At 37.4% G+C, this 25021-nt stretch overlaps 1 protein-coding gene across 1 annotated transcript; it reads left to right on the forward strand.

Annotated features, from left to right (window-relative positions):
- The first annotated feature begins 4522 nt into the window (after window positions 1-4522).
- On the forward strand, window positions 4523-12523 carry LOC147487102 (uncharacterized). The gene is made up of 14 exons (XM_086573136.1): window positions 4523-4895; window positions 5071-5174; window positions 5945-6031; window positions 6154-6229; window positions 6314-6388; window positions 6536-6589; window positions 7496-7555; window positions 7683-7799; window positions 9079-9170; window positions 9278-9480; window positions 10462-10559; window positions 11186-11289; window positions 11377-11542; window positions 12166-12523. Exons 1-14 carry the CDS (start codon window positions 4671-4673, stop codon window positions 12244-12246), a joined length of 1542 nt encoding a protein of 513 aa, XP_086429262.1. The 5' UTR covers window positions 4523-4670; the 3' UTR covers window positions 12247-12523.
- Window positions 12524-25021: the final 12498 nt, after the last annotated feature.

Raw genomic sequence — 25021 nt, forward strand, 5'->3', positions numbered from 1 at the left:
TAAGGATAAATTTGTGGATTTGAAACATCAATGACATTATAACATATATATTTAGTTAATCTCAATTGAAAATAAATACTCTAAAATTGCAAAGAATATTATATAGAAGAGTGACATTGGAGCTCCCTTGGTTTTCAAATGGTGACAATTAAAACAGAATGGACAATCTAAGATAGGTTGACTTTTTACTAATTTAGAGTATATAGCTTGTTATTAATTATTAAATAATACCATCTAATCTACTTTGGAATTATATATGAGCATAGAGTAGGGCTACTAACTCAATCCTCTTATGTAAACTAATCTTTATTGGTGCAGTGTTGTAATTCATATATGTTAACTTTAGTATTAGGCTAAGTCCAATGGTTTGGGCGCCATCGCAACAAACCATAATAGAATAGTGCATAAGGTTAGTGGGATAATGTTTGAAGACTCAATGGTTTTCTCCAATGGGCGTACAAAAAAAAAATAATAATAAAAAACACCCCCTAGCCGCTTTTGACAATGGTGTAAAAAAAAAAAAAAACAGATCTTTTCAGAGAGGCAGCTAAGACTTTTGATCGACATCTCCGCAGTGTTCTCCAGGGTATTGTGGTTTCTGATGGTCCTGCCTTCGGTGATTTGCAGTGGCATCTATCCACACTTCCATTACATCTGGGTGGGTTAGGTATTTATTGTGCCACTGATGTCTCTACTTTTGCTTTTGTGGCCTCCCGTTGTCAGACTTCTGAGCTTCAGAACCACATTCTTAGGAGTTGTAGCGCAGTGCCTTTGGATGAGATTCTTGATGTTGCTAGCAGTGCATCGAGTCTCTCTCTATCCGATTTTGACATTAACTCTCTGGCTGTGAATGCTACCGTCCCCTTAAAACCACAAAATTTTTTGGTGGAAGCGTTTTACTGTAAGATTGTTGCTGGTCTTGAGAGGGAGTTTGTGTTATCTACTCGTCAGAAAATAGTTATTAGATGCTTGCAGTCAGAACATGCAAAAATTTTCTACTGACTATTCTGATGGAGGGACTTGGACAGCCTATGTTGCCAGTGGAGTATCGTTCTATTCTTCGGTACCGTCTCATGATTCCTTTGTACTCTGATGGTGGTCTATGCCCTATTTGCAAAAAGACTAGACTAGATGCTTTCGGGGATTATGCAGCACATTGTAGGTATTTTCCGGTTTTCAATACCGACATGATCATGTCAGAGATATTTTATGTGATGCATTTTGGAAGGCTGGGGTACAAGTAAAGAAGGAAGCTACTGTGAATTTTCTCACTGATCCGAATGAGGGAAGATCGACACTTCGGCCTGCAGATGTATTGATTTACAGTTGGTCTGAGGGGAGGCATGCGTGTGTTGATGTAACTGGAGCCTCTCCGTTGGTAGGGCTTGAGAATGGAGTCTTTGAGGTAGAAGAAGCAGCTAATAGAGCAGCGGCAGGGAAAATTGAGAAACACGAGGAGGCTTGTAGAGCTAATTAGCATTGTTTCATTCCTTTCAGTTTTGACACTTTTGGTTTCTTGGCACAACAGTTTGTTGAGCTCCTTAAGAAATTGCAGAAAGTTATGGACTGCAACGTAATGACAGCTGGTTCCAACGAGTTTGTATTTAGGAGAATAGGACTTGCCATTCAGAAAGGACTTATGGCGCAGATTGTTGCACGCTTGTCCTAATTATTTGTAAAACTCGTTATCCTTATTAATAAAATTTCCACTTAAAAAAAACAAAAAAAAAAAAAACAAAACAAAACTCCCTAGCGCCACTCCGAAAAGGTGTATGTGAAATACTTTTTGGGTGAACTAGTGTTAACCCCCTACTAGATGAGCCAATTAGGATTCCCCCCTCCCCCCTAGATGGGAAATTAGGGTCTCCCTCCTAAATACACACAAAAAAAAAAATTCGGTCAACCCAATTTGACTTGTTTTTTGTGTGTATTTAGGGGGGAGACCCTAATTTCTCATCTAGTGGGGGAAAATCCTAATTGGCTCGTCTAGTGGGGGGTAATATTGGTTAACCCATACTTTTTTTCTTTCCTTCCCATTTTGCTTCTTTTCTTCCCATTGATAGACCATTGAATCACAATTTCCGTCATATTTCGTATTTTGCCACACCATTGGACTTAGTCTTAGTATATCACACGTATCGCGAAAACTAGATAAGTGCATTTCATTAGTTCCTAAGATTCTCCCCAATAGCCCTCAAGTTTGTTAGTATATAGAAATCCCCACCAGAGTTACCTCACAAACCTATGTTGGGTATTTTCTTGCAAGGAAAGGTTACACCAAGTCTAAAACAAGAGCGATTAAAGAGTAATTAGTGCTAGTAATTTAACTTTCCTCAAAGTATATGTAAACACTAAAATTAATTGGATAACTTTCGCTGAACTTTGAGTCAAGCCGGATCTCTTTTCATTTTTTTTTAACGTGCTAAGAACTTTTTGTATGTAAGAGGAATGGTTCTATATCACAGTCGCTTTGAGTGCGTCTTTACATGAAAAGGGCTCACAATTTCTATGCTCTAATGGGAAGATGTCTACCAATGAAGCCCATCTCACAAGGCAAAGTCTCCAATGAGTGCAGTGTAAGTTGAACTTGAAGAAAATAGGCCAGTGTTCGAGATGGAGTCCGTCCATGTAGTGGCATCCTCTTGTAAGTGAGATCAACATAAGTTCCTTCAATTCCTGTCCTGGTCCTAAATAAGATGTACATAAATCATAATTATTCCATTCAACTCACTTACCTCAGAGCATATCTAGGTGGGCATCAAATTGACCACCCACAAAAAACACTAGATATATCCTGGTTCTTGCGAATTCAACCGAAATATCGTGCTTAATCCCGAGAAATACCAAATGGGCCCAATGGACCCGAAGCCCAATTACCTGCCTATAACTAGCAGTACTACCCAAACAAATTCCTCATTTTTCCAATTCTCCCTGTCCTTCCCGCTTCAAATTTTGAATTCCTCATTTTTATCCACCGTTCTCTTCAATATCTTGATTTGGATCAATTTCTCGGCTGGATTCACTCTTTAATTTCTCAGCCGATTTGGTAATTTTCTTGATTTCACCCTTTAATTTCTGCTGTTGTTATTCGATCAATTTCATATTTGTATCTTTCCTGATTTCATATCAAATTAAACGTGGTGTAAAATGAAATTTAGCATCGATTTAGGTAATATTTATTTCACTAGACTTAATATTCGTTTGGTGATTAAACTTGATTTACAAATTGAGAGAAACCATGAAATTGATATTGAGATGATGAATTAAAAAGATTTGCAGAGGGATTGATATAGTTCCGATCTTGATTTTAAACTTGATTCATAACTTGAGCTTCATTCTGAGTTAGATTCATTGCTGGATTAACAACTTCAGCATAAGTATTCATTCTTGCAATTCCATTTGTTCAAGGCATAGAGTTTTGATTTGTTCGAACCATGTTGATGAATTGAAAAATGAGTATAACCACCTTCTTGTTGAATCTGTTTTCTTGATTGAAATAAAGAAAACCTCTAATTTCTCAATTCAGTGAAGTGATTTGATGAAATTATTGTTTGATTGAAGAATTTTGATGAAAAGATGATTTCAAATCAATAAAATTGGATTGATTTGCGAAAATTTGATAAAATTTTAATGATTTGTGTTGAAGAAGAATGAGGATAGATATTTCCAGTTGATCTTATTTTGAATTTTCAGAAAATGGGATCTAATTTCCAGTTGTATATTCTTTTTTTTGTCTCCATTCCTTTGTTTATTTTTTTTGTAGGATCATGTTTTATTAGTGTGTTTGCATTCATGCATCTTTAGTATATTGGTTAGACTGTTTTCAGGTTTGCTTGAGTGAAATTTCAGCATGGTTTTTGTACCTTTTCAGTGTGTACCTTGTTTCAAGAGAACATGTCGGCACTTGGATATTTTTTTGCTTATTGTTTTGCTGCCCTTGATTATTTATTTGGTCATTGCTGTTTCGTAGCTCAAGTCTTGATATATGGGTTTTATATTTTCAGAATATGGGATTTGATCTTGAGAAGTTCTTTCAAGATCACAAAAGATCTATTGTGAGAGTCAAGTGCCATGTGAAGGAGTTAACAGATGAGGGCGAGGAAAAGATTTCTAAGTCGTTTGGAACGGGTTTCGTAATAAACAATAAAGGTTATGTTGTGACCGCAGCCCATACAGTACCTTTTAAGTCTACTAATAAAGGGTTGTCTTATCTTGAAGATGGCACAACATATGAGACCGTGGCAGTTTCTGATGATAACTATAGGGGTGCTATGGAAGTGAACAGAGATAATAGTGCTGATATACTGATACTTCGTCCAATAAATAAGCATTTTAGGAATTCTTTCATTTTCCAACCTGTTAAGTTTTTTAAGGTGGAGAAAATGTTAGATTTAATTCTCTCCTTTCCAAAAGTGATTTCAATTGGTCATGTATATGGATTGAACTACTAACTTCTTGAAGGTAGAGTCATTTCAAACCATCTTAGAACTGGTGAATATATAAAGTCAACAGTCAACCAAGGCACTAATTCGGATGTTTGGGAGGTTTTCAGGAGATATCAAGATAGCCACTTGCTTATTCCATTGTCACATTTAAATGCGGGACATGGCGCATCCGGTTCACCATTGTTTACTCGAGATGGTTTGGTCATTGGTGTGGTGCTTGACCAAATGGAGGATTTTAACTTGGCTCTGTCTTTGAATTCTCTCGCCAGTTTGATCTCCGAGTATATCCCTCGAGCTAGAAAGAGGAAGGCTGTGGCAGCCCCTTCACCTCAACCTCACAAGGTTCTTCAGGTTTCCAAGCTGGATGGACCTAGTACTCGACGAAGAGAGCGCAGAGCCTTTCATGCGGCGCTTAGGTGGTCTGTTGAGCGTCCTGCTATTCTTCATCAGGTAGTACACATTTTTGAAGTTGAAGCTTGTTACAGTCTTGCTGTCACATATTAATTTTCCTTGATGCATTGGCAGTTCAATTTCTTTATTAGAACGTGTTATGTAATTAGTAGAAGCTTAATTGTGAATTTTACATTTTGTCACTCTAATCTTTTATATGTCATACCATTTGTAGGTGGATTCAATTTTGGATAAGGAAGATTTCACTCTGGAAGAGCTTCTTGACGAGGAAGGAATACTTCAAGAATGCAAAACTCGAAACAGTCGCCTTATAAATTTGTAATACCCTCTTTCACTTTGGCATCTCTTCTTCGCTTCTATTGGAAAATCAGAGGATCTTGGCTATGTCTGTTCTAATATTAGAGTGATATTAGTCATAACTCGTAACTTCTTATTTCTTTGATCTCGCCCATTATTTTGAGAAGCTCATTTTCTTGATGCTGAAAGGCCTTTATGGTGTCACCCACTACAGAATTCCCATTTAGTTAATTTGGAAAACTGGTCATGTTAAAAAACAAAGCAGTGTGAATCTTACAGTGCAAAAATACACTGGGATGACATTGCCACCAGAAATTGGCCTCCCATTTAGCATATGATCTATATCCAACTAAGATCCTTCCAGTGTGAGCTACGTAACTTGCAACTGAACTCTAGTTGGCAAAGAACTTATGCATTGAACTCTGTTACTAAGATAGCTTTACACTAGTTATATAGAAGAGACCTGACATGTATTTATATCTGAAACACTGAGAAGGTTGACTTAATGTTGATCAACTGTAACTTGGTTTTGATATGGTCTTATGCATCTGTACCTCAAGTTAAACTATGTATGTATGCCAATATGCCCCAGATCAAATCAAATTTGCGATGTATAGAGGCTAACATGCTAACTGGGTAAAATATCAGAGTTTGGTGCAGCTTGGAAATTTAGATACTATTTATAATGTTTACTTTAGCTGATGATTGATGAATACAAGTCTCATTATCTCAGTATCTTTAGCTCTTCGGAAGTTATTTATCTGGTCCTTATTATGTTCTGCTTGTTTTAGTTTGCGCGATAGAGCTCAGGTAGAGCAGTTATTGCGGTATATTGTGGAAGAAGCTTCTGTAGATGCTGAAAGCAAACGAGTTTTCAAGTACGATACTCTGACCTCTTTGAGAACCATATATGTTTTGTTCCCAGCTCAAAAAACGTACGGACCTTTGGCTTCTTTGCTAATTTGCTTCTTCTGTGATTTTTTTTGGTGCCATTATTTAGGTTTCCTTTCGTCGCTTGCGAGATATTTACATGTGAGATTGATGTTATTCTTAAAACCTTGGTAGAGGAAGATGAGGTACATGCTTTCTTAACTCTTTTACTTCTTTTCCGGCTTTTGTTGTTATACTTATTCACTAAGTTTCTATTGATTCAATTGCAGTTAATGAACTTGCTCTTTTCTTTCTTGGAACCAAAACATTGTTATAGCACTATGCTAGCTGGGTACTTTAGCAAGGTATCATTTTATAAAGAAAAGAAAATGTTTATGTTGTAATCCTTTGTTGGCTTCAGTTTTTAATGTGTATTCATCTGGTCTACAGTAATCTTGCTAATGTATTTTGAATTCTAATTTTAGCTAGTTGATGGATTTTTGGTCATCTAGGTTGCTGTTTGCCTGATGTTGCGAAAGATGATCCAGATTATAAGTTACATTGAAGTAAGTTGATGCTTTAAGTCTAACACCCCTTAGATTTCTATACTTTCTTTTTGAAATTACATATTTCATAAAATAGTGTCAATTTTAATTGACGACGAATGTTGATCTACGACTATGTACGTATCTCTATATTCATTTTCATTTGATATTTAGATGTTAGCCTTTGTAATCTGAAGTTGTGCAGTATGACAGTATCATTATATTTTATGACTTACTTCACCTTAATAAACTTCAGTTGACGAATGCAACAGTTTTGCTGAAAAATATCTTTTTATTAACTAACACCATGTACACATATTTTATATATGGGGATGGTTATATGAACTCCACTTAAAGTGACTCCAAAAAACCTCCACTACTAAATACAATGAATTAGAAGTTGATTTTTGGTGGAGATGTTCTCCACACAAGAGAGATCATTCTCGCAAAAATTCAGTTCAATTGAAGATGTACAAACTCGTCGAAAAGCATTTAGAATGTTATGAAACTATCTAACGGCCCAGATTTTGACAAGTTTTGACAAGGTTAATTCAATTAAGCTGATTTTTTGTGGGAGTGTTCTCCATCATGTGATGTATATCCCCACAAAAAATTAGCACTCAATTCATCTTGTAAGTCAACTTTTAGGAGTGGAGTAAATTTGGAGTCACTATAAGGTGGAGTTCATATATATATATATATATATATATATATATATCATAAATTTTTAATGGCCTATATCTTCCCTCTTTCCTTTTATTTGTGTATAGGAGTTGATTTATGGGTGCATATTTTAGTTTTAACATTATTGATAAAATTCTGAAAGTAGTAATTTGTTCTCAAGGCAAAGGTGAAAGATGATATGGGATTGTTTCATCTGTTTGTGCTCGTCAATATTACATTACTTACCTAGTTGATTTTTATTAGGCCAATCAGGATGTACTCAGGCGGTTAGTTGATTTGATAGGAATCACACCAATCATGGAGGTCAGTAAATAAAGCACGACAGTTGGATCACTTTAGTCAATGTCTGGCATGTTATCTATTCTAGTTTAGATTTTTGGATTCAATCTTGTGAAGGTTACTTCTCATGCCAAAACCCCTCTCTGCACAGGTTTTGGTTCGTCTTGTTTGTGCTGATGGTCATGTCGATACCACTTCTATGGATGTGATGCCGTGGTTAGCTAATAGCAATCTGTTGGAAATGCTTGTTGATAAATTGAATCCATCTGTAAGTGTTTAGATTGCATGTTATTTTGCATTAATTGTTTACCTAGCGAAATTTGGCGCTTACAAGTTATTTTCTATTGCATAAGCACATCAGCAATCTATAGGCATCATTGATAGGGCAAAAACTCTCCTTTTGCATATTTTTCCTAAACTCTTGTTTCAGAATTGGATTTTCATTTATGGAGAACCCATTGGGTGTAATTGAATTTTACTTAATATCTAAATTGTTCACATTGAAAAGAATAAATCCTTGTAGGCTAAGTGATAATGGTGAGTGGCTGAGTCGGATGCACTCCTTAACTAAAGGGATCATTACAGTCAGGAAGAAGTTTATAAATTGGATGCTAACTGTCTTGTGCGTTGGGTCCATGTGGTTCCTTGCACCTTTTTTTGTCCCTCTGAAGGAAATATCAAAATTCTGGCATAATTAATAATCTATTAGTAGTGATAATATATTGTAGTGATGCGGATGATGATTGGTGGAAGCAACAACGATAAAAATCCATATTTTATATTTTTATTTCTAATTTCGTTCAGTAACATCAACTCCCCTAAACCCAATTACATGCCCTTATTTATAACATGGTTTTACCTTGCTATTCAGATAAACCAATTAAATTAGGCCATGTGGCAACACTAACTGATGTCCTATTTCTTGCAGCCTTGGACTCATGTATTCCCACTAGATGTTCACATCACTTAGTCCCATCATTGATAGGTCCACATAACAAATGTATGTCCCAAATTTAGAGTAAAGGACTAGAAATAACCATTTCATATAAATATATAATACACCGCATCACTATTACTGATTAGCGAAAAAAAAAGTATCACTATTACTTTTTGTATTAGTGAGAGCTTTCTTACAACTGTTTTCTTCGCAAATAAAAAATGATTGTAACAAGCAAAGGGCAATGACACAGTACTATGTCCTTTATCCCATCGGTGATAGTACAAAAAATATATTCACTGCGATTAGATGCCGGCAAGCCAAATGCTATGCTGGTATTGTCACAATTTATCATAAATAAATATTGTTTGCCACTAACTATATTATGCAGTATATGTTTGTCTACTCACAATTCCTCACCCGCTACTATGCTCTTTAACCATAACTTCCTGTGGTCATAGTTGTCAGAAGTGTAGAGTGAGTGACATGTTTTGAGTTTATGAGAGCTGGATTGTTTAATGCTGATTTTTTTTTTTTTTTTTTTTTTTTTTTTTTAGTTTTTCTTTCTGTTTTTGGTCTTGTTCCTGACGGATTTCTCTCACATGGTCAGAATTCTCCAGAAGTTCATGCTAATGCCGCCATAGCTCTCTGTGCTATCAGTCAAAATGCTCCTGCTCTGGCTTCTAAACTCTCTACGCCAAGGTTTTCATTTTGTCTTATATCGCTGGCTAATCCACGTTTTTTAGTTTTCTGGTTTAGTGAAGCACATATAGTCTGAACGTTTATTTCTGTATTTTACTTGTTTGCAGTTTTGTTGCAATGATATTAGCTAATGCACTAGAAGATTCACAATCAAGATCTGGCCTTGTGCACTCACTATCTGTCTGTATTTCTTTGATGGATCGTAAAAGTTTGGCTTCTCCCTTACTTCATTCCGTTCGAAACCAACATTTCTACGAGTCACCTATCACTGAAAACCCTGAGACTATTATTGCTATGCTTCCAAAACTTGGTAAGTTTGGGCTAGTCAGTTAAATTACTTGCAAATTATTTGATCTGTTTTCTGCATTAAGTTTATTTGACCATAGTTACTAGGGTTACAAGTGTATATCGTGATTTAAACTTACGTCACCCTCTTTGTAGATACATATTCATTCTGATTGACTAATGACTAGTATTGTGATTTGTGAAAGCGTGCCTCACCGTCTATGGACTATAAATTTGTTCTAATTATGTTAAGATCATAAAGTATGTCACGTGTTTAATGCTATTGGCATATATCAGCCTATCTTATACATTCATTACATGTTATGTGTCTTACGCCTGGATCACAGTATTGTGAAATGTGTTTCTCAACATGTGGAGTAACCTCTGTTGCCATCTTGTCATGATAAGTTTGTGGGACCGATTTGTAAACATCTTCATATTTGCTGGGTGGTGACGTTAGCTAGTTTTTGTAGATTGTTCATTTGGTTTATTTAGTCTTGCTATATGTATTTTTAGATAAATGAATTCGAAGTTTCTTTCAGCCTTTGCCCTTGACTGTGTTGTTTTCTGAAATGTTGATATGAATTGGAGTCAGACTAAGGTGTGTTTGATTGCATTCTGTGGTAAACCAACTTTTTATTGGGGATTCATCATGAAAAAGAAGTATACAAATTAATTTTTGCCACTTTCAAGAAGTTTCACTAGTAAAATTCTCTTCAAGGTCGGTAAAAGTTTTCTTGCATGTAGGGTGAAGCTTGGTGTTTGACTCCTGTTTGTGCTTTAATTGGTAGTGGATCACTTATCAATACCGATAGTTTAAAGCTTTTAGGAGCGGAGTCGACAGGTTTTTGAGCATTAGACCAACAATGTGTATGAATATGTTTGGAGGTCATAAATGCTTTGTGTGATTGGCCGGGGCATTACTTCTGAATTGTAGTTTCATGGTTTAGTTTGTAATTGGGATAGTATGTATAACAATCTGGTTGCTATGGATGTTCTCATGCAGGTGACTTCCTTATGCTTTTGAATGTCTCTTCTGACGAGAATATTTTATCCACCGCATATGGTGTATTAAGGCCTCCTCTCGGGAAGCATTGCTTGAAGGTCTGTTACTCTGTCCTCACCCTGAGTAAAGAATTACTGTATATTGGTTATTTATTTATATTCAGTTTTTGTTGGAAAAATAGCTTGATTACAAACTATTAATAAAAGTCTGAAGAAACGGTACACCTGTGTAACCTTTTTAACCTCTTGGATAAGGTCGGTAATTAGTAGATCAGAAGCATTTCTTAAATCTTACAAGTACAATTTATGTGGTTTTTTATATAATTGAGTTGTTGGTTTTGATGGCTTTTAACCTGTTGTCAACCTCCAACTACTTGTTTCTTGAAACGATAGTAGGCTTTGATACTATGCCAGTCCGTCTGCAATAGTGAAAAAGTATGCATTGAGTTTGGATACTGCAGATTACATCTTACTTTCAGTTTATAGTCTCTTGAATCCCTTCTTGATCATCAAAACAGCCTAGTAAAATTTATGTTTCTCATTTAACTGACTTGATTGTGTTTTGACTGTTTTAACCAGTTATCAACCTCCAATGACTTGTTTATTTAGAATATTGTATGCTATGCCAGTCCTTGTGATGGTAAAATAATGTGCTTTGAATTCAGATATCGGATTTTTCGCTTACATTTCTCAAGCTTCTCTAATTGTATTCTCCTTTCTGTCAGATTGTGGAGTTTTTTGCGGTGTTGTTGAGGACTCAGAATGAACTTGCTGAGAAAGAGCTGCTTTGTGTAGGAGCCATCAAAAGAATCTTAGATCTCTTTTTTGAGTAAGTAAACCATTATTTCATTTTAGGCCAGATACGTTGAGGCTAGTGGTTAACTGGTTATACTTTTTTTTTTCACAATGTATGCAGGTATCCGTTCCATAACGCATTGAATCACCTTGCAGAGGGTATAATAAAGTCCTGCTTGGAGAGCAAGAATTCTTGTGTTGTTGATCATCTCTTTCAAGAGTGTAATGTAGCTGAAAACTTTCTCCAAACGGACTGTCATGCCATTCTTTCAAGCAATGCAAATCAGGTAGTTAAATTAGCAACTCTTTAAAGAGTTTGAATCCCAACTCTTGCTAATTGGATCTTTTTCCTAATCTTTATTCTTTCCTTTTTGCCTCTGTCTACTGAATTTTGCCTGTTCCGATCTTAAGATTATTTGAATCCCAATCTAATATTTTCCAATCCTGATGATATTTTAAATGTTTGTATGATTTTTTAGTACATTAGGTTAAAATAGGTTTTATTTCAAATGGTAATTATTAGTACTGGGAAGGGCATGGACCATTTATTTGTTTATTTTGTTGTGGGTGGCTATGCGTATGTTTACGTTGCTGAGGGGGATACTATGAGTTGCCTAAGCCCTCTTGGTTGTTCACAAGAAAAAAGGCCCTCTTGGTTTCAATGCAGTGGGATACACGCAATGGAATATTCATTTCTGTTTGTTTGTTTCTGTAACTTTTATTTGATTTTATCTTATATAGTTTAGTTATTCTACTAACAATGAAATTCTATGAATTTTAATTTAGGGATTTTAACACTTAATTTGTCCAAAGAAATTAAATGTTTGACTGTATATGGCTGTTCCTTGCTTAACGCTTCTCTGCCTGTTCCATTTACTTACACTTCCCTTATGTTGGTTTTATCTTGCAGGGCATTGCTCTCCAGTTTTCTCATCAGGTAAAGATGCATGCTCTAGCCCATATGTGGCAGGAAGAGGATTCAATGGACTAGACAGGGTGCTCAGTTGAAACGTTTTTAGGGCAAGTTACATAGGCGTATTATAGTATGAGCTGCAATGTGATGACTTATATATAGTATAGTATGAACGTCTGTTGATGATGCATGCACTGATAGTAAACAATGTCAATTGATGACTGAGACCTTTTTTGCACACAGACGACTGAGACCTTGGAACAAGTATATGAATCGGAAAATTTATGGACTAATGTCTTTGTTTGATGCCTCAGGGAAGAGATTAAATATCTCTTCAGATGCATTTTTGCTATGTCAGCATTAACAGGTGTACTTTTCCTATTTTCCTGTAGTCAACCAAATATTTTGCCAGGTCTACGCAGCGAAGTCTTTCAATTTCAATCCATCTCTATGGTTGGGCATGTGTTTGCTTTGACTTATAGATGAGTTTTTAATTTGGTAAAGATGGGTTGGGAAATCCCCAACGGGTTACTGTTGCAACCTGTGCACGCCACATTACGAAGTGGTTCGATATAGGGGCAAGTAAGTTACGGACACTCGTTTTTAGGACGAGACCGGATATAGAATTATAGACACCAGTTCAAAGAATACTCCTGTTTGTAGGACGGGACCAATAGAGAATGAATGTCTGCCTGTGTAGGCTAACCGCTCTTCTGTGAGGAGATTTTACACTTTCTGTTTCTGAACTTATGTTCAAGGCCTTGCAAATTAGACAAAAATCTCTAAACAAGAGAGCCAATTTCTGCTCATATAAGGGTTAGCCCAAATGAAAAAAACGATTAAACAGACGAAAAATATGCAATTACGGCAGACAATGTTGTTGGTGCACCCAACGAAGCACATTCCTAAATTAGTCGAACAATTGAAGTCATTGACTGAAAATAAGTATCAGGACTTCAGGAGTGCAGCACCATAGTGTTGTCAAGGAAAATTCTAGGTTTGGTAGTTTGGTGTGATTCGGGAGGATAGGAGATCAATTTTGGATAGCAGCAACAACAACGAAGACACATCTTTTTCAAGTGATCCAGAAAACAATAATTCCATGACCACCTCAACATTCTGAGAAAAAATTATGTTTTGTGAACTAAAGATTCTAAATCAGCTTTATTAAATGTAGACTAAGGAGTAAGGATTATGAACCCCTCGTCTTTTAACTTGTAATTGCCATGGTCCATGAACTGAGCTGCAATCCGGGTAGGGAGGGACCTGGTCTCGTTTTCAGGGATTAACACTCAATTTTTGGGCATCTTCTCTCATGGTTTGGGCATTGTTGCCTGTAATTTTGTTTCTGATGTAATGCAGTAACCTCCCAGTGGAACTACCTCAGCTCAAGAATAAACTGAGTCTAAATCAGTTGCTCAAGCTTTCAATGGTTCGATTCCTTGGTCACTCAATCCCAGAACCATTGCAAGCATGCAAAATCGGAAAATTAGTCAGAGGGAAGCTAATTCTAGTGCAGACTCGGCTGCCAAACATGGAGCCTCTTTAGACCAACTTTTGTTAATAGGCTAGAAAATCCTGACCAATTTACTTTGCTGAGGCTGAGTCCAATGGTGTATCCACCTTCTATCTCTATTCCACCAAAAAACAGTATTTTGAGGATGGGGAGTAAATTTTGGTGTCCAATGGTTCAGACCATTCTACGCCACTTCGAGCGGCGCGAAATTACAAATAAAATAAGATAAGAATTCGTCATAATTAGCTTCTGACTTGGTGGGGACACAAAACAATTGACTCCACGCCGAATGATATGTTTGTTAGAAAAATAGATTTGTACAAATCCATTGAGATATAAATGAGTTATTTGTCTCCCAAGTTACCCCACTTGAGATGAAATGGGTTTATCTTGAAACAGTACGTAAAGTGAGAAAAACCTTTTCGAAATAGTGCATTGGTTCGAAACAGTGCATTATGCCGAAAAGGTGCGACCTTTCGAAATATGCACTAGTTCGAAACAGTGCATCATGCCGAAAAGGTGTGACCTTTCGAAATAGGCACTGGTTCGAAACAGTGCTTTATACCGAAATGGTGTGTCTTTTCGAAACATGTGATTTTTCAAAGAGTTGCTTACTTTTTTCCAAGAGTCACTGTGTTGTTTCGAAGAGGCACCACTCACCTATAAATAGTGGATGAATTTGGAGAGAAAAACACACCAGATCACACAGAGTTCTGATCTTTCTCTTCTCCCCCTGTTCTTAGTCAAATACTATGTTGTGTTCGCTAATTCTATAGAATTGAAGTGCTAGCTTTCTATAGAAAGAAATCCGTTCTATCTTGGGAGACAGTTTCCCATCAACCTTCAAGCACCGTGAGGGGGAAAATCTGTCTTAAGGACATAGTGAATCTTTACTAGGCTTGGATTTAATAATTAGTAAATTAAGTTCATTAGTTGAGCTAAATGTTTGTTCATGATATATTTGTTATATCAATTTGATTTTCTTGTTTACTTAACAATAAGTATATTTTTGGAATAAGTTTCCTACAATGCTTAACCCATTTTACGCCATTTGCATTTCTTCAATTTGGCTCCAATTCATCTGGCGTAGAATGCACTTTGCATTCTTCAAAAACACTCTCAATATATAGAGAGTGATATTCGGATGAAGGGTAAAAACCGCCGCTCCCCACACCACTTTTGTGAGGATATGGGGCAATTGGACATAGCCTAAGAGCTGTATATCTAGGCATCTAGCTATAATTGATGGATCTGAAATCCCACTCTCTCGTACACCTTCATTTCAATTAATGTACTACACAACTCTCCTGCAAAAAAGGAAAGGGTTAACTAAGAATGAAGCTCTCTGTTGGTAGAGAAAGTCCAATGGGGAGCTGCTAAAAGGTGCCACATAGGTTTTTTAGCTTGCCCAACCAAATTTGGCTGCCCAAAATAAAAATAAAAACCATTCTAATCACGTTTTTTAGCAGCTGTTAAGTTTGTCTGTTAAGTTGTAATGGCGTTTGTATAGTCCAGACCATTCTAACAGCTAGACACGGCTAGGTTTTATAAAATTGCATATTTATACACAACTACTTCACATAACTCTCTCACAATTTGCTCACAATTCTCACAAAATTTCTATCTACTCTAACTACAATAAATACTACTCCAACTACAATAATGGATCAAAATGAACAAACAACCACATCAAAAGGAAAGAAATCTACTACAAGGTCCGCAAATTTCTCAATTAAAAAAGACGAGGCTCTTTGCAAAACACGGATATATGTTAATGAAGATCTAATTGTTGGTGCGGGGCAACGGGTCACATACTATTGAGAGAGAATATACGAGAATTTTTGAGAGAGAGTTGACGAAAACAACAAGAGAACCAAAGATTCGGTGTCTACTTGATTTGGATACATTCAACAAGCTCGCAACCGATAGGCAGAAATTATCTCCACTTTAGAGAGGAGTGCAAGAAGTGGCACTAACGATCCAAGATCGGTTGGTCGATGCAAAATCAACATATTTGTTGGCTCATAACTCATACTTTCAATTTGAACATTATTGGGTCCTCCTCAAGGATAGTCATAAATGGAATGAAGAATTGGAGAACAGTCCACCACTACAATGAGGAGACAAGCCAACATTATTTTGGAGGTAGATGACGAAGTCGTGCCGTCAACTCTTGATGGCGTTCCAATTGATCCATTTCCTACACAAGTTGGGGATGGAAGTAGAGGTAGAACGAAGTGGAAGTAGAACCAAGAAAAAACGGTCACTGAGAACAAAGGGTGAGAAAGAAAGGTTGAAGAAAGGATGAGAGAATTATAAGATGATGGAGAAGTATTTGACGCAAATGACGAATGTCACCGCCAATAATGTGAAGTTGATGGAGCTCAAGAAGTGGAAAGAAAACAACAAAATATTAGCACAAGATATTTCGACTCTTGAGTTGGAAGTTGCCGAATATTTCAAGATGATAAAATTAGAGATAATTCGCCAAAAGAGAGATAGTGGATCGTTTGGAACTCCAAGTGGTGCTTCTAATGGTGGTGGTGCTTCTACTACTTAGATTAATTTCAATTAATGTTGTTAGTTCTTTCATTTCTATTAGTTCATTTATAATATTGTAATTTCAATTTTAAGTTTTAATATAATGTAATTTTCATTTGAATTATCTTGAAACAACATGAAGTCAAACATAGATAATACTCAAACTATAGAACAAACAAAGATAATACTCACTAACATAAATAACTCTCATATTACATACATTTCTTGATCCGCACGATATTGCCAAAGGTGATTGATAAGGTCAACTTTTAGTTGAACATTAGTTTCTCCACTATGAATACGACGAATTGTATTAAGCCTTCTTGCAATTTCGTCATGTTGATTCCCTACAATATGTAGTGCGACTGGGGGCTCCCAAGAAACGTCAATTTACCAATCTTCAATATCAATCTCTCGTTCATTCTCAACAATCATATTATATAAAATGATACACATTTTCATTATCCGATTAATGTCATTCCTACTCCACATTCGCCCCCGCCTCTTGATTATCCCCAACCTAGCTTGTAAGACACAAAATGCATGCTCGACATCTTTTCAACACGCTTCTTGCATCTTAGCAAAGAATCCCAGCCTCCAGACCATTTGAGTTGTTGCGCAAAGATTGTTTGAACAAGTGTAGCCAATTTAGGATAAATCCCATCGGTTAGATAGTAACCCATTTTGTATTGGTGACCATTCACGGCGTAATTGCAACGAGGAGCATCATCACGCATCAGATTGTCAAAGAGGTGAGAATGTCGAAGTATGTTGACGTCATCATTATTTGAACCCACCATACCAAAAAATGCGTGCCAAATCCACAAGTCTCTATCAACGACGGTTTCCAAAATTATTGTAGGTTTCTTCTTATGTGCTACATGTGTATCTTGCCATGCTGTAGGACACATTTTTTTATTGCCAATGCATACAATCCAAGCTTCCAAACATATCTGGGAAGCCACGATTTTCACCTTTTTGAATTAAACAATGAATGTCTTCTTCATTTGGAGCCCTCAAATATTCTTCTTCGAAGACCGCCATCACGACATCACAGAAATGCATCAAGCTTTCGAAAAGAGTGCTCTTTGCTATTTGGACGTATTCATCCCACACATCTGCACCATAACCATATGCAACCAACCGACTTTTCCATACTCGTCAAATATGACTTTCCAATGCCATCAATCTTGTATGTGAAATACTTGTCATGGTTGGAGATAACTTTCAAGATTTGGAGAAAGAGATGGTGTTGCATCCTAAACCTCCTACGGAAGACATCAAGGGGATACTCGGGTTTTGCACGAAGTAATCCCTCATAATCCTATTGTGAACCTCGATTTGATCATGATAAATGTATTTTCTACCGGTGACTGAGCCTCGATGATCACGACTAACTTTGTGCATGTCTTGCTACAACGAGAAGATAGATAAGAACATGTTCTGATCGTCATTCACCATGTTCTCTTCTTCGAATGAGGACTTCTTCGGATGAGGAACTTGATTCAACATAGCGAGAAGAATAAGCCATTTTGAATGTGAGAAAAATGTTGCAAAATTGAGAATGGTAAGGCTTTGATGGTACAATGAAAAAAAAAGTGTGAGTGAAGGAGAATATTAAAAATTTGTGGTCTATAAAGTTGACACAATAAATAAAATTGGTGGAATGGATGGATGTGATTGAAATGAGAAATGGAGTTCATTAGAACAATGGATAGATGTGATTGAAATGGTATAAATGAAGTTAGTTGAAGCTGTGAGGGTTGAGGCTTTGATGACAAGGAAATGCATCTAAGTGAAGAATTTGTTGAATTTGGCTAAGTAAAAATTGTGTTGTGTCTGGCAGGTACGTACGACAGACTTATATTTAAAATTGTTGTCTGTACACAAATTACCAACAGACGGCAAAAACTGTGTCGTCCGTCCCCCGACAACTTATTATGGTAGCTGATAGACAAGGCCGCAAATTGGCTGGGTTTATCACACCAGCCAAATTTAGGACCCTTCTAACAGCCCCTTTGGAATGACATTTTGGTGTTTGGGGTGCTAATATGACACTTTAAAAGCCCATATAGTACCCCATTGGACTTGCTCTTACAGTGCAGACAGTCTTCTAGCTCAATTTCTAACATTTGCATAAAGAAAAGGTTAGACGAAAATATACATTGCATTGGAACGATTTGTATCTTTTACAGAATTAAAGATACCTCTCTGTTATGGCCTGCTTTCTGCGTTACTTTGGAACACCGTACCTCTTTCTTAACATACTTCTAAACGATGTGTGAAGGAAAGTAATAGCCTAACTTATGAGAAATGATACTGCATTTAAGCTACATGTTAAGCTCAGATCAACTTCCTCATGGAAATTCTGGTGGAGAAGTTGACTTGAACTACCCTGTTTTGGAAATTTTGATATTAAAGGACTGCCGCCATTGGCATCTAAATCTTTGATTATATATATCTGCTCCTCCACTAAACAGCTCGGTTGTTCATAATTCAGGTATTAGTACTTGCACGATCAAAATATGCATGCTCTCCCCCATACTCACACCACTAAAGTTATATGGCTCTTTTTACCAGTACACTGTACACTAAAGAGAACACATCCTCTCTACTTCATTCTTCCACTCAGTGCCGGCCCTGAGTTTCTGGTGGCCCGAAGCCAACTCTTAAAATGTGGCCCTATATGTATAAATTCACATGTCAAAAACAAAAATCAATGCATTTTTTGCCTAGTGTTATTATTTGTTATCTTCTCTTTTTAGTCGATTTTTTTTTTTTTTTTTTTTTTTTTTTTTACAAATAAGATTTTATGTATCTTTTGACTTCGTAAGATGTGAAATAACAAGTGGATTTAATAATTTCATTAGCCATATATAAGCTACAATTAAGCCTATAATTATATTGTTCTTATTAGTAAATGTATATTGCAAAATGTGTTAAACTGTTTCAGTGGACTCTGGTGGTGGACTGGTGGCCCCTTATTTTGCCAAAATAATGGAGGCCCAAAGCGCTTGCTTGTGTGGCTTTGCCTCAGGGCCGGCACTGCTTCCACTGGAAGAGTTTATGTTTATTATCATTGCATACTGATCAGTTAGTTACGGACTTTTTCTTCTTCTTATTCGAAGATGAAGGTTTCTTGGAAATTTAATTTTACAGTAACAACCTTGGACAATGAAACGGAGTAGTGTACTTGCATGGCTAGCTCCATGTCCCACAAAGTATATCCATTATCCAGTTTGGTTTTCAAGATGAGGATCGTTATCTTATCCTTGAGTCTGACTGTCTGAGCAGGCTTATTATTATTAAAACCAAAACAGAAAAAAATAAAATAAAATAAAAAATCATGAACTCGCAGGGGCTTCAAGCCTTCCATATAGGTTTACATTTCACAGTGTATAACTGAGATGTGCAGATCTCATCGACCTGCATAATCAGTGAAAATGGTCTCATCTTCCCTTCTAATTATGAATCCTACATGCATCTTTACAAACTGCAATTTGGCATCGCCTAAGGCGCCAAGGCCATAAGGACGTCTTTGGATCTCTTAATATTATGTTCACCAGTTTATAATGCTTAGCGCCTTGGTGTGTTTCTTAAGATAATACTTCACTATATATAAAACGAAAGTACAAGAAACAACGCAAAACAGGAACCCAAGGAAAAATGCACGAAGTAAATATAAATTCAAGTATTCAACTCATGAGTAAATATAAGTTACCAAAGGATTGTACGTAGCTAGCTAGTAGTAGATTCTTACTTTTGCGGGCAGCAAAATAAACTTCTAGCCTTGCCTTGATGGGTGAAGAACAAGCTGGCTCGCTTGATTCTATACTTATTGGATCCTCATCACTCTCACCAAGTGGTAGGCACGTATATATAGGACGACTAATGCGTCCCCTACAAGCTCTCAGCAAGTTCTGTCGTGGTGGTGGAGGAGCAACGTTACTAGATGGAAGTGATAAATCTCTGATTTTCTTCAGACATTCTTTCTGCAAATCCTCTTGTAGATCATTATAGCAACAACCTCGCAGATCAAGATTTTCGAGATGAGGACAACCCTTGATAATGGCTCGCAAGCCTTGATTTGTCACGCAATTGGATTGAACTGAAGAATAGGTTTTGGGTATGTATTTATAATTTTGGAAAAAAGAAAAAGAAAATTAAAAACTGGGCCAAGGCCCAAGAGTTGTCTTTCCGCCTACTCTCTCAAAGCAGGAAGAACCACCTTACTGAAGACTATAGCACAGTCTATTCCAATATACTCTGTGTCCAGTGACTTTGTTGGATAAAATGGATGAATATAAGAGCAGACCCCTTCACACTTGGAAATGGAAGGTCATATGTAGGAAGAAGGTGAATGGTGGCTTAGGGCTAAGATCATTCAGAGATGGTAATATTCTAAGCTCTTATGTAAAATAATCACAAATGAGAACTGTATCTGGACAAAAATTATGAGAGCAAAACGGAGTACTTGGTGACAATGCATTCACCAGAGAATCTTAAGAGATGTAGTTCATTCAGTTATTTAAAACATATAACTGAATATTAAGTGGCGCCAAATTGTTGCGGAAAACAATACCAATCGATCCCCACTGAGATAGTTTGTACTTGGACAATCTACTACTCCAATAAAAAAAACTAATCTTTCATTACAACTAACAACCACAATCCTAATCTATGGATATAACAATCACAAACAAGCAATAGAAATATAAAGCAAGTAAAACATACCACAACACAAAGATGTACCGTGGTTCGGTCAATGATGCCTACTTCCACAAGAGCTAATCCTTTTATAAGTATGGAAAGTAAGATTATAATCACTCCTCTCAAGTCTCTCCACCTTACTAGATCACTCCTCTCTCTTTACAAACTTTTATCTTTGCAAGAGTTTTCTCTCAATTTTGATTGCTCTCAAAATTGGGTTTCTATTCAAGACTTGGTTTTCCAAAACCTAACTTCTGTTTTTATATTGCGCGCGAAATTTCGCATTACTGTGGAAAAAATCAGAACCCACAAGTTTTAGACATGAGCTAGGGCTCGATAGGAAAATCTGAAAATTTCATGCTCTTATTTTTCCAGCTCAAAAGTCCAAGAACTTTCGTGGCGCGCCTGGTGAAGACCATGCTCAAGTTCTGAATTCTTCTAAGGCATGAGAATGAGCGCGACACCGCGCCTTCCCCAAAGCATATTGAGCGTGACGACCGCGCCTTCAACTATACTGATTAGATGCCTTCTTCCTCACGCTCTAATGGTGAGGGATAAAACCAACAATCTCCCCCTCTCAATCTATGAGGGGGATACCTCCATGCATTTTCAAATAAACAGGAGGAGTGTGCTATCATTCCGGCGGTAGCACAACAAACATCAAACTTATCTTTCGGTAAGACTTTGGTTATCATATCCGACCCGTTCTTGTCGGTATGGATCTTCTCAATGCATAAATGCTTGTCTTTGAGGACTTCTCTAATCCAATGATAACGCACATGTATGTGTTTGGATCTAGAATGAAACTCGGATTCTTGCTCAAATGGATGGCGCTTTGACTATCACATAGAACTACAAACCGTTTATGCTTTAGCCCTAGTTCATCGAAGAACCTCTCATCCATAGCATCTCTTTGCAACACTCAGTGGTTGCAATATACTCGACTTCTGTGGTGGAGAGGGCAACACACTTTTGCAACTTAGATTGCCAAGAAATTGCTCCCCCTGTGAAAGTAAACAGATAACCAGAGGTGGACTTCATAGAGTCAACATCACCTGCCATGTCTGCATTTGTGTAACCTTCAAGCAAGGTTTTACTCCCACTATAACATAAACACGCTTTGGAAGTGCCCTTGAGATATCTCAATATCCACTTAACACCTTCCCAATGCTCTTTACCCGGATTTGACAGAAAACGGCTTACAACACCAACGGTGAAAGTAATATCCGGTCTTGTACACACCATTGCATACATCAAGCTGCCCACTACAGATGCATAAGGAATCTTTTCCATTTGACTCTGCTCATGCTCACCCTTTGGACACATATCTTTGGTCATGCAAAATTGGCCACCAAGTGGACAACTGACTGGCTTTGCTTGATCCATGTTGAATCTCTTCAACACCTTCTCAATGTAGCTTTCTTGAGAAAGCCACGACTTTCCACTCTTTCTATCACGAGTGATCCGCATCCCAACTATCTGCTTTGCTTGACCCAAATCCTTCATCTCAAAGGACTTACTCAAGTCTTTCTTCAGCTTGGATATTTTGTTGATGTTCTGGCCAACTATCAACATATCATCCCCATACAACAAAAGCACTATGAAATCCCCATCTGGAAATTTATGAACAAACTAACAATGATCAGAAGTGGACTTCATGTAGCCATGCTTCACCATAAAAGAATCAAACTTTATGTACCACTGTCTCGGTACCTGCTTCAACCCATACAAACTCTTTATCAGCTTGCATACTAGGTGCTCCTTGCCTTTGACTTCAAACCCCCCTAGCAAGTCCATGTAGACATCTTCTTCAAGGTCTCCATGAAGAAAAGTTGTCTTGACATCTAGTTGCTCAACCTCTAGGTTCATACTTTTGGTCAGACCTAATACCACCCTGATAGAAGTCATCTTAACTACATTAGAGAAAATTTCATCAAAGTCAATACCTTTTCTTTGACCGAATCCCTTCACAACAAGGCGAGCTTTATGCCTTAGGTGTGAATTATTCTGCTCATGCTTGACTTTGAAAATCCACTTATTCTTGGGAACTTTTCTTCCTTTCGGTTTCTCAACTAAGTCATAAGTGTGATTCTTATGCAAAGAATCTATCTCATCATGCATGACCTTCAACCACTTTTCTTTGTTTGTACCTTCAAGAGCCTCTTGATAGTACATATGTTCTCCACCATCAGATAGTAAAACATACGTATGTGGTGGATACTTGGTTAAAGCTTGTTTCTCTCTCCCAGACCTCCTTGCCCCATCTTCTTGTGCCTTAGGAGGATGCACTTCTGCTTGCTCAGGTGGTGGTTCATGCACTTCATCTGCATCTTCTATATCAATAGGTTTTATCCCATCATGAGCAATAAGATCATCATCATGAGCTTCAAACCCATGGTTCTCTGCATTCTCAATGCCTTTTGCACGTTCCACAGTAAGAACTTCTGGTTCTGAATCAACAAGATCATTAGTGAAAGCTTCTAACTTCTCACCATCTTCAATGTCTACTATGGTTTGGTCTTCCAAGAATACAACATCTCGACTTCGGATTACCTCCTTATTAATCAGATCATAAAGTTTGTAGCCAAACTTCTCATCCCCATAACCCAAAAAAATGCACTGCTTAGCTTTGTCATCAAGCTTGGATCTCTCATCCTTTGGAATATGAACAAATGCCCTACACCCGAATATCCTCAAGTATCCATAATTAACATCTCTGCCTGACCATACTCTCTCTAGATAATTACTATTCAGAGGCTTCGAAGGCGATAGGTTGATTACATGTACGGCTGTGCGCATTGCTTTTACCCAGTAACTTCTAGGTAACTTAGAGTGAGACAACAATCATCTCATTCTCTCTACAATGGTCCGGTTAATCCTCTCGGCTATACCATTGTGTTGCGGAGTCTTGGGAACGGTCTGCTCATGACGAATCCCATGACTCTTGCAATACTCTTTAAATGGCCCAATGTACTCACCCCTATTATTTGAGCGAATACACTTCAAAGGCTTCCCTGTCTCTTTTTCCACCATGCTCTGGAAAGTTTTAAACACACCAAATACTTCATCCTTGGTCTTCCGACTATATGCCCATATCTTTCTTGACGCATTACCAATGAAAGTCAAGAAGTACAAAGCTCCCCCATGGGACTTTACTTTCATAGGACCACAAAAGTTTGTGTGTACTAGCTCAAAGATATTGTCCTTTCTGTGAGAGGGGAATCTTTGGAAAGACACCCTGTGTTGCTTTCCTATCAAACAGTGAGTACATCTATTTAAATGTGTACCTTTGATGTTTGGCAAGGCCTTTTGCTTGGCAAGAACTTCCATGCCTTTTTCTCCCATATGACACAGTCTCTTATGCCATAGTTCGGAGGAAGCTTCTTCTTGTGCCGCATTTAACTCCGCTTTACACAAACTAGCTTGTGTCTTGTAAAGAGAGAAAATTTTCTTCCCTTTGGCTACTACAATGGAACCTCTGCTCAGTTTCCATACCCCGTTACCAAACGAGTTTTGAAAGCCATCATCATCTAACTTCCCAGTGGAAATTAGGCTTAACCGAATGTCAGGGACATGTCTTACATCCTTGAATGTCAAGGTGTAGCCGACATTGGTTTCTACATGAATCATCCCCAATGCCTACAATCTTCGAGACGCCACTGTTACCCATCTTTACCTCACCAAATTCACCACAGCTGTAGGTAGTGAAGATTCCCCTGTATAGTGTGACGTGATAGGATGCTCCTGTATCTATCACCCACTTTGTATCATGGCATGAGGTACTAACACAGCACTCACCACAATCTGACACAATTCCCACTAGATCATCGTCTATTAGTGCGGTAGTATCTCGGCCTGTGTTTCCGTTTCTCTTTACTATGTCTTCATATACACAGTTATTCTTCACATCCCTCTTCAGTGTTCTACACTCATATCTGAAGTGACCCTTGATGGCACATTAATAACATTGTCTCTCTGCCTTAGGAGTTCTAGTTTCACCCCTAGATTTGCTTCTGTCATCACCTCTAGAATGAGATGATTTTATGCTCTTACCTCTCCCTCGCTTCTCTGTGACAAGGATCTCTC

The sequence above is a fragment of the Coptis chinensis genome, chromosome 7 (assembly GCF_015680905.1).
Source record: "Coptis chinensis isolate HL-2020 chromosome 7, ASM1568090v1, whole genome shotgun sequence".
NCBI lineage: Eukaryota > Viridiplantae > Streptophyta > Magnoliopsida > Ranunculales > Ranunculaceae > Coptis > Coptis chinensis.

Coding starts and splice junctions, on each gene's coding strand:
- LOC147487102 (XM_086573136.1), top strand. CDS start 4,671: ATGGAGGATTTTAACTTGGCTCTGTCTTTGAATTCTCTCGCCAGTTTG. Junction 7,556..7,682: donor GAATCACACCAATCATGGAG/GTCAGTAAATAA, acceptor CTCTCTGCACAG/GTTTTGGTTCGTCTTGTTTG. Junction 9,171..9,277: donor TCTAAACTCTCTACGCCAAG/GTTTTCATTTTG, acceptor ACTTGTTTGCAG/TTTTGTTGCAATGATATTAG.